At 44.0% G+C, this 14,537-nt stretch overlaps 1 protein-coding gene across 1 annotated transcript in view; it reads left to right on the top strand.

The window, feature by feature from the left end:
• xpr1a (xenotropic and polytropic retrovirus receptor 1a) overlaps nucleotides 1-14,537 on the top strand; it is a 73,992-nt gene that overhangs the window by 49,480 nt on the left and 9,975 nt on the right. Inside the window, exons 3-11 of the mRNA XM_085397771.1 lie at nucleotides 1,806-1,907; nucleotides 5,362-5,582; nucleotides 5,714-5,863; nucleotides 5,956-6,039; nucleotides 7,801-7,882; nucleotides 7,959-8,146; nucleotides 8,469-8,648; nucleotides 11,767-11,935; nucleotides 13,514-13,714. Coding sequence (XP_085253897.1) covers nucleotides 1,806-1,907; nucleotides 5,362-5,582; nucleotides 5,714-5,863; nucleotides 5,956-6,039; nucleotides 7,801-7,882; nucleotides 7,959-8,146; nucleotides 8,469-8,648; nucleotides 11,767-11,935; nucleotides 13,514-13,714 — 1,377 coding nt within the window. The remainder of the gene's footprint in view (nucleotides 1-1,805; nucleotides 1,908-5,361; nucleotides 5,583-5,713; nucleotides 5,864-5,955; nucleotides 6,040-7,800; nucleotides 7,883-7,958; nucleotides 8,147-8,468; nucleotides 8,649-11,766; nucleotides 11,936-13,513; nucleotides 13,715-14,537) is intronic.

The following is a 14,537-nucleotide window of genomic DNA, read 5'->3' as shown; positions in this document are numbered from 1 at the left end:
TGACCCCATCAGCCTGCAGGTGCTGAGGTACCTGAGCTGCAACTGGACCTGAGTGATGAGACAGACTGGAAACCATCTGCTTCTCTTTAAGTCACTCTTCTTCTGTCCACCTTTCATTTGTTCTTTAGTAGATTTAGTCGATGTTTTCTATTCTTCTGGTCTCCACTGTTCATACTTAGCTTCCTCTGTAACATAAATATTGTCTTATTTTGCAATTATACTTACTGTACCTCAGTCTGTACCATAATCTGGCCACTTTCTCCTCCCCTGCAAACTACAGTGCATGAAATCTGCATATTCATTCATAAATAAACCGGATGCAGTTCTTTGTTCACGTGTTGCCTTGTTATGATGTTATGATGATCTGGTTTGGAGGTTATGAGTTAGAACTTCTTTTACACGCGACGTTTTTGCTAACATGGATGCTATTTTGTCAGCAGGTGTTCCTCTCTGGTGCTTCAGAGGATTTGTAATTTTACAGCTATTCATATTTTCACCTGTCGAATAACCTTTTAATCAGCCTATCCATTGATTATCTCTGTGTGGTTCTGTGCAGGTTTTCCATTTATTATTATTTCACCTTCACAGTCTCATACACTGCTGTGTGTGTGTGTGTGTGTGTGTGTGTGTGTGTGTGTGTGTGTGTGTGTGTGTGTGTGTGTGTGTGTGTGTGTGTGTGTGTGTGTGTGTGTGTGTGTGTGTGTGTGTGTGGAGTGGTGATATCGACAGGCTGCTGCCCGCGGCTTTCTTTGTTATTACTGTAGCCAATAGAAAGCCTGTCCACATGCCACCTGCAGCCTAGCTTACTTTATATATTAGCTTGTGTTTACAGAGCTGTGTAACCGGTGGATCTGACAGAAGAGCTGCTTTATCCAGCAAACCTACATTTCTCTTTGGTCCACTTGAAATGACCTTTTTCATTTTGCTGTTTTGAACATGACAGACAGAGTTGAGCTCAGTCAAATATTTATGGAACAAGTACGACTCTCTGAATGTTTCCAATCTTTTAGGAAACTGTTTATTATTATTATTGTCACACTGAGGAGCTCCATAGTTTCCTGCTTCATTCCTGGGAGAGATAATAATTCCTTTGGGGTCATGTCAGGAAGGGCATCCAGCATAAAAACAGCTGTCAAATCAAACATGCAGTGCTACCCGCTGAGGTGACCCCTGATGAATAAAGGCTGTCTGAGGATTTGAACATCATTGCAGTAACGAGCTGATGATGCATTTAAAGCAGTGTTTAGAACATGCACTGCAGAAGTGAGCGCACGTGTGTGCGTGTGCAGTAACTGGCCTTCGGCTGCATTTAAGCTGTGTCAGGTGTTGGATAGCCTGCTGTGAATGAGGCAGAGGATCATTTGAGACGGAGCATCAATGCTGATTGAATTGGCTGGTCCTGAAAAAGACATGAAGGGTTTTGTCAGACAGTGGAGAGACAGGAGGAAGCTGCTGATCTAATTGTAGCTCTGAATGGACGTCTGTTTGCCTCGTCGCTGATGAACCCTTAAAGGGTACGTGCTGTTTTTGGAGGATTAGCCAGTTGGCTAAATCACCCAGTCACTGATAAACATAGATGGCAGCTATTACATGTCCCTTTAGTCCACTGTAGTAACACTGAAACAAACAAAACACAAAGTTGTTACATTTTTCACATTTTTGCTCTAATTGCTTTGGCAGCTGTGGATTTGTGTACACGAGTGGAGTGGGAGTCCCACAAATGATAACCTGCTAATTTAGCTGAATGCTGCAGTAAACACACTCACCACTGCTAATAACCATCGTTTCTTTCTTTCTTTTAACAGTCACAGATGAAGACACGGTGAAGAGATACTACGCTAAGTTTGAGGAGAGGTTTTTCCAGACCTGTGAGAAGGAGCTTCTGAAAATCAATACTTTCTATTCAGGTATTTATTTACTTCACTTACTCTCGAGACAATAATTGGCGGAGATTATATTAAATCAAGTCGATTACAAGAGGTCGTCTCAGAAATTTCATGGTTACTATTCAGCTGGCAAATTTAGAAAAATCAATGTTAAGCAATATCACCTTAACTTCATTTAAAAACAATACTTCCATCTTTGAACGAGCTCTGGAACTAATCACAAATCAATGCTTTAACCTGTCTTCTATAATCACATATTGCATGTAAATATGTAAAGACTCCTATCAGCTGTATCCTCATTTACTTCTTAGCATTTTTGCATAATTCACACTGTTTATTTACTCTGTGCTGAGTTCAGACATGGCCAGCGAGAGTCGCGTTTCAGAGCAGGCCTGCCTGTGTGTATTTCAGGGAGTGAAGCGGGGAATGTGTGTACTGTGTAACATGAGATGGAAGCCATAATATATTCTGGTATTCTGGTACCAGAAGGTCCTGAGCTCCAGCTCTGAGTGAAGTGATGTTATCTAACAGCAGACCGTGCTTCCCCTGGAGGCCGTTAATGAAACTGCAGACTTGCTGGGTCAACGGCCGGCCAAGGCTGACCGGGAAGATTGTCCCAGCTCGTAATGATGGGGTGTTTCTGGCAGACTGATGGCGAGAGCAGCAAACAGACGTGGTATAAATCACTTTGGACCTCGTTACCATGAAGCTGAACCAACTTTGAATGTCTTGATTTTTCTCAGAGCGTTGCTGTTACCAACGCTCTTTCCTTACAAAGGCAGCTTATAGAGGAGAGCGCGGTGGCACGGTTTGATGAGAGAAATCATCATCAACATATTTAAATGACCACCAACCATCGTGATTTTTACTTTCTACAATAATGAGAGAAAACGCTACAAATTTTGAAACTTAAACTGCTGTTTGGGTTCAGTTCTGTTGTTTAGATGTGATGTCACCTATAAATAAAACAGACATTTTTCATAGTGCAAGTCTGAGGTCTTTTTTCTCATTAAACGAGAAAAAAAGAATCATTTAATAAAACTGAGTGGGCTGCGAACTAAACTTAGAGGATAGAAAGTATCGATCCCATCACGCTAGTACGCCCATATACTAATACCAGCGTTGGTATTGACACTATCAATATTTAGATCAATCTGCCTACCTCTGCTTTATAATTGGCAGGTTGGTGCCTGTTGGTAGAGCTCAGTAGTGCCTTTAAAAAAAACAAAAATTGCATGTTATTGTCTGTCAGTGAAGGACTATGAATAACGAATAACAGAAGAAAACAGTCATTTCGGTGTCATTCGTCTCAGTGTGGCATGTGACATGAGTCACATCAGGGTTACAACAGTGAGTCAGTGAGTCCTCAGCAGCTCCGAGGTCGGTTAAAGCTGTGCATGAAAACATCAACATCTCCTGCTTATCTTCCACACACAGGAGGAGGGAGCAAGAAATTACAGAGCTGTGTGTGTGTGTGTGTGTGTGTGTGTGTGTGTGTGTGTGTGTGTGTGTGTGTGTGTGTGTGTTTAAAGCAGAGATGGAGATAAATTGCGTGCTGACTTTACATAAGACACTTGCCTCGACTGAGCTTTCTCCCTCTGAAAGGGGTCCCTGACCTCTCACAGCCATCCTGCTGCAAAGCGCTAGAATCCAGTCTGTTGGACAACAACACTTTCATCATCGTGGATTAAATACACAACAAAAAGAAATGAAGAAATGCTGTTTTAGGCTGATAGGATTTCACCCTGTCACTTTCTGGAAGCTGAGAAAGAACAAAAGGTGTTTGAAAACACCACCACAGTAAAGACAACGCCGCTGAAACCTAAACCAACCAACACCTGTCTCTTTCAGCTTCATTAGCCCCACACAGATGAACTGTCCAGCCACATCTTCTGATGTGACGCTGCACTCTTGACCTCAAGGCAGTCTGACTTTCTCACGAGCATTAAGTGGAGCATTGGTTCGTATGCTTCTGTGCCTGTTGAGGGATTACTGCGAGTTTGGATGTCGAAGCAAAGTTTTTGCTTTCCCACGAGGCATCGATGTGACATCGAATAGCATAAAGAGGAAAAATCTTTGTCGGGCGGGTTCCACTCTTGTGTAGAAAAAGAAATACTCAGGGTTGTAGTAATATACCCTGAAAACATTGTTTATGTCGACAAAGAAATTGTGTCATTCTACTTTTGGATTGACGAGCATGAGGATGTAATGGAAAGCAGGCCACTAAGCTGCCATCTACGTGCAAACAATGATAAACAGATGTTAGCTTTACTTCTATTTTCAGTTTGAAAAAGAGTTTTATTCAAATACATTGAAGAAAATGAAGAAAACAGGAAGTTAAATGAGAAGAAACTGGCTTCATTTATTAATGATTAGTTATTCTTTTTTTGAAACAGGTTGTTCCACAAACCAGCCGGATGCAGGAAAATGTATGTTTGCACACAAACAAGAAATACTACCATGTGAACGGAGCAGGAAACAGCAAAGAAAAGGGAAAAAGAGGGGGCTGCAGGTCTTGTTGGCCTGCTACAGAGAGTAGGTGGCTTTGAAAAGAACCTTGTAGGTTTGGGAGGACACCAAACACCGGTTCACATCAGAGCAGGCCCAAATGATTAGTTATTCTGACCTGTTTCGGGTGGCTGTGGTTCAGCATATAGAGCAGGTCATCTGCTAATCACAAGGCTGGTGGTTCCCTGGGTTCTCCGGTCTGCATCCCAAGTGTCCTTGAGCAAGTTGCTGAACCCCGAGTTGCTCACAATGCATTCGACGTGCTGTGGACGTGAGACAGAAAGCAGACAAAGCGGCGTATAAGAACCAGTCATTCACCATTTAAACAAAGAGCAGGAGGAAAATGAGAGCTGCTTGTTGGAAAAGTGAGTTGAACTGCAGGAGAAGTTAATGAAATGCAGGTTGCTGTCCAAGCAGCGTGTGATTACCCCTCCTCTCTCATTCTGTCTCTCTGGCTGTATTAACCTATCTCTGACCCAGATATTGGTTCCTCAGTCAGCAGCATTCACAGGTCAGCCTAAGAGTCTCCATGCTTCTGCTTCCTGGAACAAGCAGAAATAAAGAATCATTTTTATTGTTATTTGCTGCAGCAGTTTTTTGCATTTTAACAATATCGAGGTTAAGCAGCAAATGACCAAAGTAAAGGCTCTAATTTTACGCAAATGCAGGAATAATATTAAAATTTCCAAAATAAAAGTCCAAGCAAACCAACAACTTGTTTTTTAACAGCTCCGCTGGGCTTATTAGGACCTTTATTATTTTTGTATTACTCTACACATCCTCTAAAATGTATAATATTCATTATAATATGTGCAAATACACAGTGGCTATAATAACAATCAACACGCTTAACAGTAGATAAAACTGGAAGTTGTGCTGTGCAAGTGTAAACGTGTGTAAACGTGTGTGTGTGTCCACAGCACAGTATGTAAGATGTATGTGACATCCTTTCATTGTCCTTCTGCAGAGAAGCTTGCCGAGGCCCAGAGACGATTTGCGACGCTGCAGAACGAGCTGCAGTCTTCACTGGACGCTCAGCGAGAGAGCAATGCTTCGCCCGGTCTGCGGAAACGCAAGACCAGGTTCCACCTGTCGCAGGAGGAGCGCTGCAAACACCACAACATCAAAGACCTGAAGCTAGCCTTCAGCGAGTTCTACCTCAGCCTCATCCTGCTTCAGAACTACCAGGTTTTTAGTGCATCTACACACTCAGATCACTTTATGTCACCTGCAGTCGTTTGATCAGACTACATATCCTTTCCAGTCTCTTTCCAGTCTGGTGTGGTCTGTAGATGCTGGTTTCTTCTTGTCTCCCACAGAACCTGAACTTCACTGGTTTCCGTAAGATCCTGAAGAAACATGACAAGATCCTGGATACTTCCCGCGGGGCAGACTGGCGTGTGGCTCATGTGGAGGTGGCACCTTTCTACACCTGCAAGAAGATCACACAGCTCATTACTGAGACGGAGGTGCCTGCCTGCCACACGTGGACTTTACTACATGTCAGACGTGTGTAGAAAAAACGAACATGTCTGAAACGAATGGTTGTTTTTGTATCCAGACCCTGGTGACCACAGAGCTGGAGGGAGGCGATCGTCAAAGGGCCATGAAGAGGCTGAGAGTTCCTCCTCTGGGGGCAGCTCAGGTCAGAATCACAGCTGATTACACTGGAAACACACCTGTTCATACATAATCAGCTATATGAACAGGTGAATAGAGGAACAAAGGTGAATGAAGTCACTCTGAACATGGCGTAGTTGTTTGTACCAGACAGGCTCGGCTGAGTATTTCCAAAATTGCTGATCTGCTGGGATTTTCCTGCACAGCCACGTGTAGAGTTTACAGAGAATGATCTGATATACTGCAGATAATATCTGGGCTAAAATGCCTTGTTGATGTTAGAAATCGGAGGAGAATAGCCAGACTGCTTTGAGCTGACAGGCTGAAGGCAACAATAACACAACCAAGTTGTGCAGAAGAGCATCTCTGAGCACACATGCCAAACCTCGAAGCAGATGGCTACAGCGTAAGGTTACAGTTCACACAGGCTCACCACAACCAGACAAGACTGGCACTGCTGGACAGGATGCAAGCAGACGTGAAAGGATGGAGCCATGCTTGCATCCACAGTTCAGGCTGGTGCTGGTGGTGTAATAGTGTGGGGGATACTATCTTCTTTAGCACCAAGTGGCCATCATGGTAGCTCCAGCCTACCTGAGTATTCTTGCTGGCCATGTCCATCCCTTTATGACTGCAGTGTCCTCATCTTCATGGCCTCCACAGTCACTGGATCTCAGTCCATCAGAGCACCTTTGGAATGTGATAGAGCTGGATATAGACGGCAAATATGCATCAACTGTCAATATAGACCAGGATCTCTGAGGAATGTTTCCAGACCCTGTTGAGTCTAGTCTTAAATAATTAAGGCAGTTCAATAAAGAGAGATCATTTAGAAAAACTGAACATTATTTATTGACTTAAGGGATTTGATTTTCTGAGCTCTTTGGCAATTAGACTCCAATGAACCATCATAGCAGAGTCCCAGCAACAATAGTGATTAGAACAGGATCCCCAGAGTGTAGATGCTGAAGGTGAAGTTGGAGGTTAGGACAGGTGGAAGAGGGTAGCACGAACGAGAGTCCAAGTGGCAGAAGATCATTGATATTTACAGAACCGAGACTGAAGATGGGGCAAGAAAATAATCAAACCAGAGTAATAATGTCAGTGTTGAGTTTGTGGATGTGAAGAATAGACTAACAGCCTGAATTTCAAGGTAAGCAGGTCAATCAGTGATTAAAGATCATCTTTATTGAACTTGGATAGAAGCTTCATTACTTAAGTCAAAAGTTGCTAGTGAATGTGCTTCTCATACCTCCCCTGTTCTGTAATTGTACTGTTGCAGATGTCACCTCTTGAAGAACAAATGTTGAAATGCTTGCTGAAGAATATCCCAGCATGCAATATTTTTGCATTTATCTAACTATAAAAAAATACAATTAAAAGCAAAACATTCCAGTTTTTAAAAGAAAGAGAAATAAAGCCAGCGGGGTGAGAAAGATTGAGAGAAAGACAAAGGAAACCATCAGAGCCTTCAGTATTGATTTTATAAGTGCCTCGACTCTGTTGAACAGACGGGATATCATTCAGGAGAAAAACAAGGCTCTCCAATGCATCTTTTGCTCCTGCATTAATTACTGTCATGTCTGGCTTAAAGTGTGTAACATGTGAGCTCTCCATGTCTCCTGTGTGTGTGATAAATATATTTATGCTTACGAGCAGGTAAAAGGAATGAAATTGGTTTAGAGTCTGTGACTCATTGCTGTATGACGTTTTGTCTAAAGCGTCTTTGGACGTGTTCGTGTGAGTCGTCACGTTAATCCGGTTTATTCCTGTCTGCCTGGTTCAGCCTGCTTTGGCCTGGACGACCTTTCGCGTGGGTCTCTACTGTGGCTTCTTCATCATTCTTGCCATCTGCTTCGTTATCACTGGTAAGTCTAAGTTACTGTTTTCACCGGCGTCATAGTTCATCTTCATAAAGCAGTAAACATGCTGCGGTTTGTTTAGGTGCCGTGTTCTTCCGCTCTGAGAACGTCTGGCCTATGGTGCGGATCTATCGGGGCGGTTTCCTGTTGATCCAGTTCCTCTTCCTGTTGGGCATCAACACCTATGGATGGAGACAGGCTGGAGTCAACCACGTCCTCATCTTTGAGATCAATCCACGAAACAACCTCTCGCACCAACACCTGTTTGAGGTGAGAAAAAAGACGTCTCGTCTTATAGAAGATCCTGGAAAATTGCTCAAATCTCTGAGTGGCAATCATGGATTCATAAAGTGTTTAGCCTGAGTAAACATGGTTGTTTAGCTGGGTAATTATGATTCAAGGAACAGATTATCATGTAAAATAAGATTTGATTCCGTAGAAGCACTACCTTTAGATGTCCACGGGGTTTTGTTGGTAACCCAGAACTGAAAGCAGAACCTCTTTTCACTCGTTATTCTGATTTTTGGGTTAATGGTGATCATGTGTCAAAGGAGCTTTCTTTTAAAGCCATTTTTTCCTTCCTGTGCTGCAGATTGCTGGTTTCCTGGGCGTGTTGTGGTGTCTCAGCATCCTCTCCTGTCTCTACTCGCAGTACACTTACATCCCCATGCAGGCCAACCCTCTCATCCTTTATGGCTTCATGGTGCTCTTCCTCATCAACCCCTTCAAGACCTGCTACTACAAATCACGTTTCTGGCTCCTCAAATTGCTGGTCGGTTAACTCGTTTACTGGAAATGCTCCTTTAATGTATAGTAAATAGTCCACGCCCATGCTAGAGTATTGCACACTGATGTGCTTAATCACAATGAGAAAAGTAAACAAAATAGAGGTGAGAGATGACGTGCCTGAAAGGGTCATTTTAGCCCGTTTCTAGGTGGTTTGTGGGCAGGTACAATCCAAATTTTGTGGAAATAAATGAGATGCTATTGTCAGGAAACTAAAGTGATAGACTGCTTTCATAAGGTGTTGTAGGTTTAGAAAGGCAAAAAAACAGCTCCCGGTTGCTAAGTGGTTGCCAGGGTCTGTGATGACATCACTATATACAGCTCAAAAAAAGCTAAAGTAAAAATCAGAGTTTAGCATCAAGTCAATTAAACCTGTGGGCATTGATCTAGCCACTTAAGTAGCAGAGGTTGTTAATAAGAGGGGCACCAATGAGACAGCCGCCTGCACAGGAACGATCGTACAGGTGGGCGCCTCAGACAGTTTTTCCTGCTTTGCTGTAAGTTTGCCTTTAGCTGGGGTGAATGTCACTGCTGCCAGCATTAGGCACATGGACTGCTGTCAGGTATCGGGATGAAATCCTTGGACCCATCGTCAGACCCTGCGCTGGTGCAGTGGCTCCTGGGTTCCTCCTGGGGCACAACATCCAGGCAGCTCCTGGAGAACGAAGGAACTGATGCCATTGACTGGCCCCACGCTCTCTCGACTTAAATCCAATAGATCACCTCAGGGACATTGTGTTTCCATCCATCCAATGCTCCCAGCTCAAACTGCCCAGGATCTCAGTGATCAGGTCACCATCATGTCCTGACATTGTCAGACATGCATAAAAGTACACGGGGGCTGAAATCTGACCAAACTCGGCAAACCTGCCTCGTCAGTTTTCACTTAGATTTTTGGGTTGTCTTGAATTCAGCCCACAGTAGATTTTCTTTTCCATCAAATAATGTGGCTTCCTTTCATTCCTAACACATTGCCACATATTTTTCCAATTTTTCTGAGCAGTGTTTGGTTGCTTCACTCCTGACTGCGTAGGAGGAGTTTGCAGACAAAGAAACAAATGCACAGGCAGACAGAGATTTGGTGTATTATAGTAAGATACCACCTACCTTACTTGCTAAAGGGAGTTGTGTCTTGAGTCACTGGGTATTTTGCTGAAAAGTCTGTAATTCAAAGTGGATGCATGATCCCAACAGTCAGGGTTCCTGCAAGTCCAGTAACAGATGTTTACAGCTGTGACACAGCAGCTGATATGGACTGCTTTAACAACATGAACCCAGTGCACACACGATGAGATGGTGTAAGATCCCTGCTCTGTGTGTGTGCTGAGGAATGAACGCTGTCACTTTGCAGTGTCGGAGAGAAAGACACAACCGTGGCAAACAGAAGGTTTATTACGCAGACGTTTTAAGTCCTGAAGAGAAAAAATATTCTATACTTTCAATAAACACCAGTGAGAACATGTAGAGAACATACACTAGCAAGCACGAGGTGTAATTAATTTTGTTCCTGTGTTATTTTGGCATTATTATCCTAACGCAACAAAGATTTAAAATAAAAACAAAGGAAAACCGATTAGAAATTAATTTCTGAGCTGTGTCTGCTGTTCTAGCATTTTCTATTTTATTAACCTGCGATTTAAATGTGTCTGCGCACATTTGTGCATGCGTCTCTATCTCACACAATTCAGATATCCATCTTAAACCTCATGTTTACAAAGCCCCCCCGTGTTACTCTGTCCTTTGTCTAAGCTGTGATAGGGGCCTTCAGGAGAGAGGGTGTGTGTGTGTGTGTGTGTGTGTGTGTGTGTGTGTGTGTGTGTGTGTGTGTGTGTGTGGTGACAAAGAGGGCAGGGGGTGAGGGATAATAGAATGCAGCTTGTCTCTGGGGAGGTGGAGGCTGTGACTGTGCAATCATTACAGGCATAGATCTATCAGTATGTTGATGCCCCGAGCTCCTCCTTTCCCTCCTCCTCTTCTTCCACTTCTCCTTCAGCCCCTCATCCCCCCTCCTTCTCCCCACCTGTCCCCCAGCATCAGCAGAAGACCCCCTGCTCGTATTCGTGTCCCTTCTTTCGCAGCTCCCCGCAGTCCTCAGCCCTCCTCCTCTGATTGGGCTTCACAGTCAGTCTCACTCTTGATTGGTCCTGCACACTCATGATGGCAGCATAGAATTAGAGTAGATATGAAGTGTTGGATTATTGTTTCATTGGAGTAAACAGTGTGTTTTCTTACTAGTAATGAGATCACATGTATCCATGTCAGGTGTGCGTGTTGCCTCTGATGACAAACAGTATAAGATTTCATTACAGGACAAATTGCAGAGCTAGCAGCTGAATTACAAGTGTTTGCTCAAGAAATGAAGACGTTACCATGAGTGCAGCAGTCTTAGCCTTTAGACAACAACACACGGAGTGGATATGAGTGAGATGGCCACTCGATCGATGCTGACTTTGACTGACGGGTTAAAAGAAATCAGCTAATATGTGCAAAAACAAAAGATATCAATACTGTGTGACATTTGTAGGGAATAAAGAGTATGTGGGGTTTAGGAGGGTGTGTGCATTCGCTCCTGAATGTCAGATGTAGCCGCGGGGGGGGGGGGGTTAAATGGAAAAAGTCGAGCAGGGTTGTATCATTTTACAAAGCGTGGTCAATAACTGAACCCCTGCCAAAGTCATATCCCAAATAACACGCCCGTAGAAGCAGGCTGCAGAGCACAGCCAGCTCCTTTCATGTCTTTGTGTTCACTAATAATTAGTGGCACGCAAATACACAAATTCATGTGCACAGGCACAAAAGCATGACTCATTAGAGCGTCCTGTGGCGTGCTGATAAGGTAGACCGGAGGCTTTATCCCACTGCGTTAGGTGTCTCCCTCGGCTTTGCACTTCCCTCGTAAAGTACTGCAGGATTTGCATGCAAATAATTTGTTGGCTAATTCAGTCTCAGTGATGAACCGCAGACTCGGGGTAATTGCAGCATGACGTCCCAGGTAAGGTTTGTTGCAGGGAGGTCAGCTGGGGCGTTTTCTGAAACGCAAGAAGCATTTTTCAGGTTTTTGTTGCACATTTTCTGTTTTCACCATTCGTCTTTTCATTCTTCAGTTTCGTGTTTTCACCGCGCCGTTTCACCGGGTGGAGTTTGCAGACTTCTGGCTGGCTGATCAGCTCAACTCTCTGGTGTTTACTCTCATGGACCTGGAGTATCTCTTCTGCTTCTACATCTTCGAGCTGCAGTGGAGCAACAGCAAGGGCCTGTTACCCGACTTTGGAGGTGAGGCGTTATGCTCTGCTTTTGTTTACTGGAAAAGCATGCACAGTAGAAACATAAAAACAAATTCAAATTCAAAATTCAAATTCAAATTTTATTTGTCACGTACACAGTCATACACAGTACGATATGCAGTGAAATGCTTGGACGACTGCTCGTGACCTAAAGAAAACAAAAAAGGAAAAGGCTATGAATAAGATAGGAAATAAATATGAAAAATTAAAAAGGGTAAATTTAACTAGGAAGGAATAAAATATAAATTAAGGTTAAAAATGAAATAACTGTACAACACAAATTAGAATGAAGGGTAAATTTAACTGGGAGAATAAGATAAAATATATAAATTAAAGTTGAGAATAAAATAACTGTACAACAAAATACACAATATAGAAATATATAAGAATGTATGAAGAAATATAAATAAATATATACACAATAACAGCAGCGTGATTTAAGTAATTAAGTGAAAACAATGTCCAGAAAGTCCAGTGTGTGTGTAAGAACCGTATGTGTGGGTCAGTACTGTGTGGTGGTGTGATTGAGAGACCGTATCGCCTGCGGGAAGAAGCTCCTCCTCAGTCTCTCTGTGTTGGTCTTCAGGGAGCGGAATCGCTTTCCTGACCTCAGCAGAGAGAACAGTCTGTTGTTGGGATGGCTGAGGTCCTTCACCATCTTCCTGGCCTTGGTCCAGCACCGCCTGCTGTAGCTTGAGTGCAGGTCAGGGAGCTCGGAGCGGATGGTGCGCTCAGCTGACCGCACAACCCTCTGTAGAGCTCGTCTGTCCTGCATGGTGCTGTTCCCGAACCAGGTTAAGATGTTTCCCGCCAGGATGCTCTCTATGGTGCACGAGTAAAAGTTCCTGAGCACCTTGGAGGGCAGTTGGAAGTCTCTCAAGCGTCTGAGGTGGTAGAGACGCTGTCGGGCCTTTTTCACCACGGTGTTGATGTGACAGGACCATGACAGGTCCTGCGTGATGTGAACTCCGAGGTATTTGAAGCTGTCCACTCTCTCCACTGGGCACTCGTTGATGACGGGGGTCTGGTAGTTCCTCTCCTGCTTAGTGCTGAAGTCCACTATCAGCTCCTTTGTCTTACTGACGTTTAGAAGGAGGTTGTTCCTCTGGCACCAGTTCTCCAGATTCCTAATCTCCTTCAGGTAGGCCGTCTCGTTGTTATCAGAGATCAGGCCCACCACGACGGTGTCGTCAGCAAACTTGATGATGGTGGTGGAGCTGGTAGTGGCCACACAGTCATATGTGTACAAAGAGTACAGCAGGGGGCTCAGAACACACCCCTGGGGGGCTCCAGTGCTGAGAGTGGTGGAGGCTGAGACATGTCCGCCCATCCTTACTGCCTGTGGTCTGCCAGTTAGGAAGTTGGAGATCCACTGACACATAGATGAGCTGAGTCCCAGATGCTCCAGCTTGGTGGTGAGTGTGGAGGGAATTATGGTGTTAAATGCAGAGCTGTAGTCTATGAAGAGCATTTTAACATAATTCAAACCGCGCTGTGAGGACGAGTGCATTTTTCCCTGATCACACACACACTGGAGTGAACAGTGCTCTGTTTTATATTGTTGTAGGTTCCCGAGACTTCATGTGCCACAGCTACTCCTACGGTCTCCGTGCCATCATCCAGTGTCTGCCTGCTTGGCTGCGTTTCATCCAGTGCTTGAGGCGTTACCGTGACACAAAGAGGGCCTTCCCGCACCTGGTGAACGCTGGGAAATATTCTACCACCTTCTTTGTTGTCACCTTTGCCGCCCTCTACGCCACACACGAAGGTAGGAGACGGGACTGATAAGCACGTGTACACTGAGGTATCAGCTGGGCAGACGTTATATAACAGCTTATGTCATTTGCAGTGCTTCGAATCAAAGAGGAACCCAACGCAGACACGGTCAGTCTCGAGCTGAAGAGTCGACAGTTTCCGTGTGTTTCGTGTATTACAGGAACATGTCAGCTCCACACAAAAGGCATTTTAGCCTTTTGTGTGGAGCTGTGTGTACTCAAAGAGCTGAGGTGACCTTGAGCGCAAATGCTAGAAGCTGGCCTTGGTTTCCATGCCTGGAGCTTTATAAAGAGAATGGGAGAGGTCTGTCAAACACAGCTGTATGTAAGCAAGGCTCTGCTCTCGGTTCAGGAGGTCAGACAGAGGAGAGGCAGCAGATCGGTGAAAGTCGAGGATTTAAAAAGAAAAGGCAGAGATTTGAAATTACGAGCAGGTTGGATGTAAAAAGAGAGCATTAATAGTCGAGTCACTCTCTCCGTAACAGCTTCGTAATTACCCTGAAATGATTAAAATTATTCTGATTCAGAAGCCAAATCACAAAGGAATTCATGTTCAGAGACGCTCGGGCAGTAAAAGCATCTCTTTAGCACGCAGCTTTGCATTTCCCGTCTGCATCGCAGATATTTGTTCACACGTCTCCTTTCAAAGCTGCTTTTCTATTTAAACCCTTGCTGGCATTTTGCTCGCCGATATATTTATTTTCCAGCAAAATGCCAGCAAGGAAACTTCATCTGCAACCTTTTAAATCATTAAATGCTATTTCTCGGTTTGGCTTTTTTCTCTTCGATTTAAATTTAAATCAGTGCATTTGCTTC

This window comes from Rhamphochromis longiceps, linkage group LG23 (assembly GCF_057381845.1).
Source record: "Rhamphochromis longiceps isolate RC_006_pf linkage group LG23, R_longiceps_female_GT1.1, whole genome shotgun sequence".
Taxonomy (NCBI): domain Eukaryota; kingdom Metazoa; phylum Chordata; class Actinopteri; order Cichliformes; family Cichlidae; genus Rhamphochromis; species Rhamphochromis longiceps.
The sequence above is the reverse complement of the archived record's forward strand: the minus strand, read 5'-3'. Positions and strand labels throughout refer to the sequence as shown.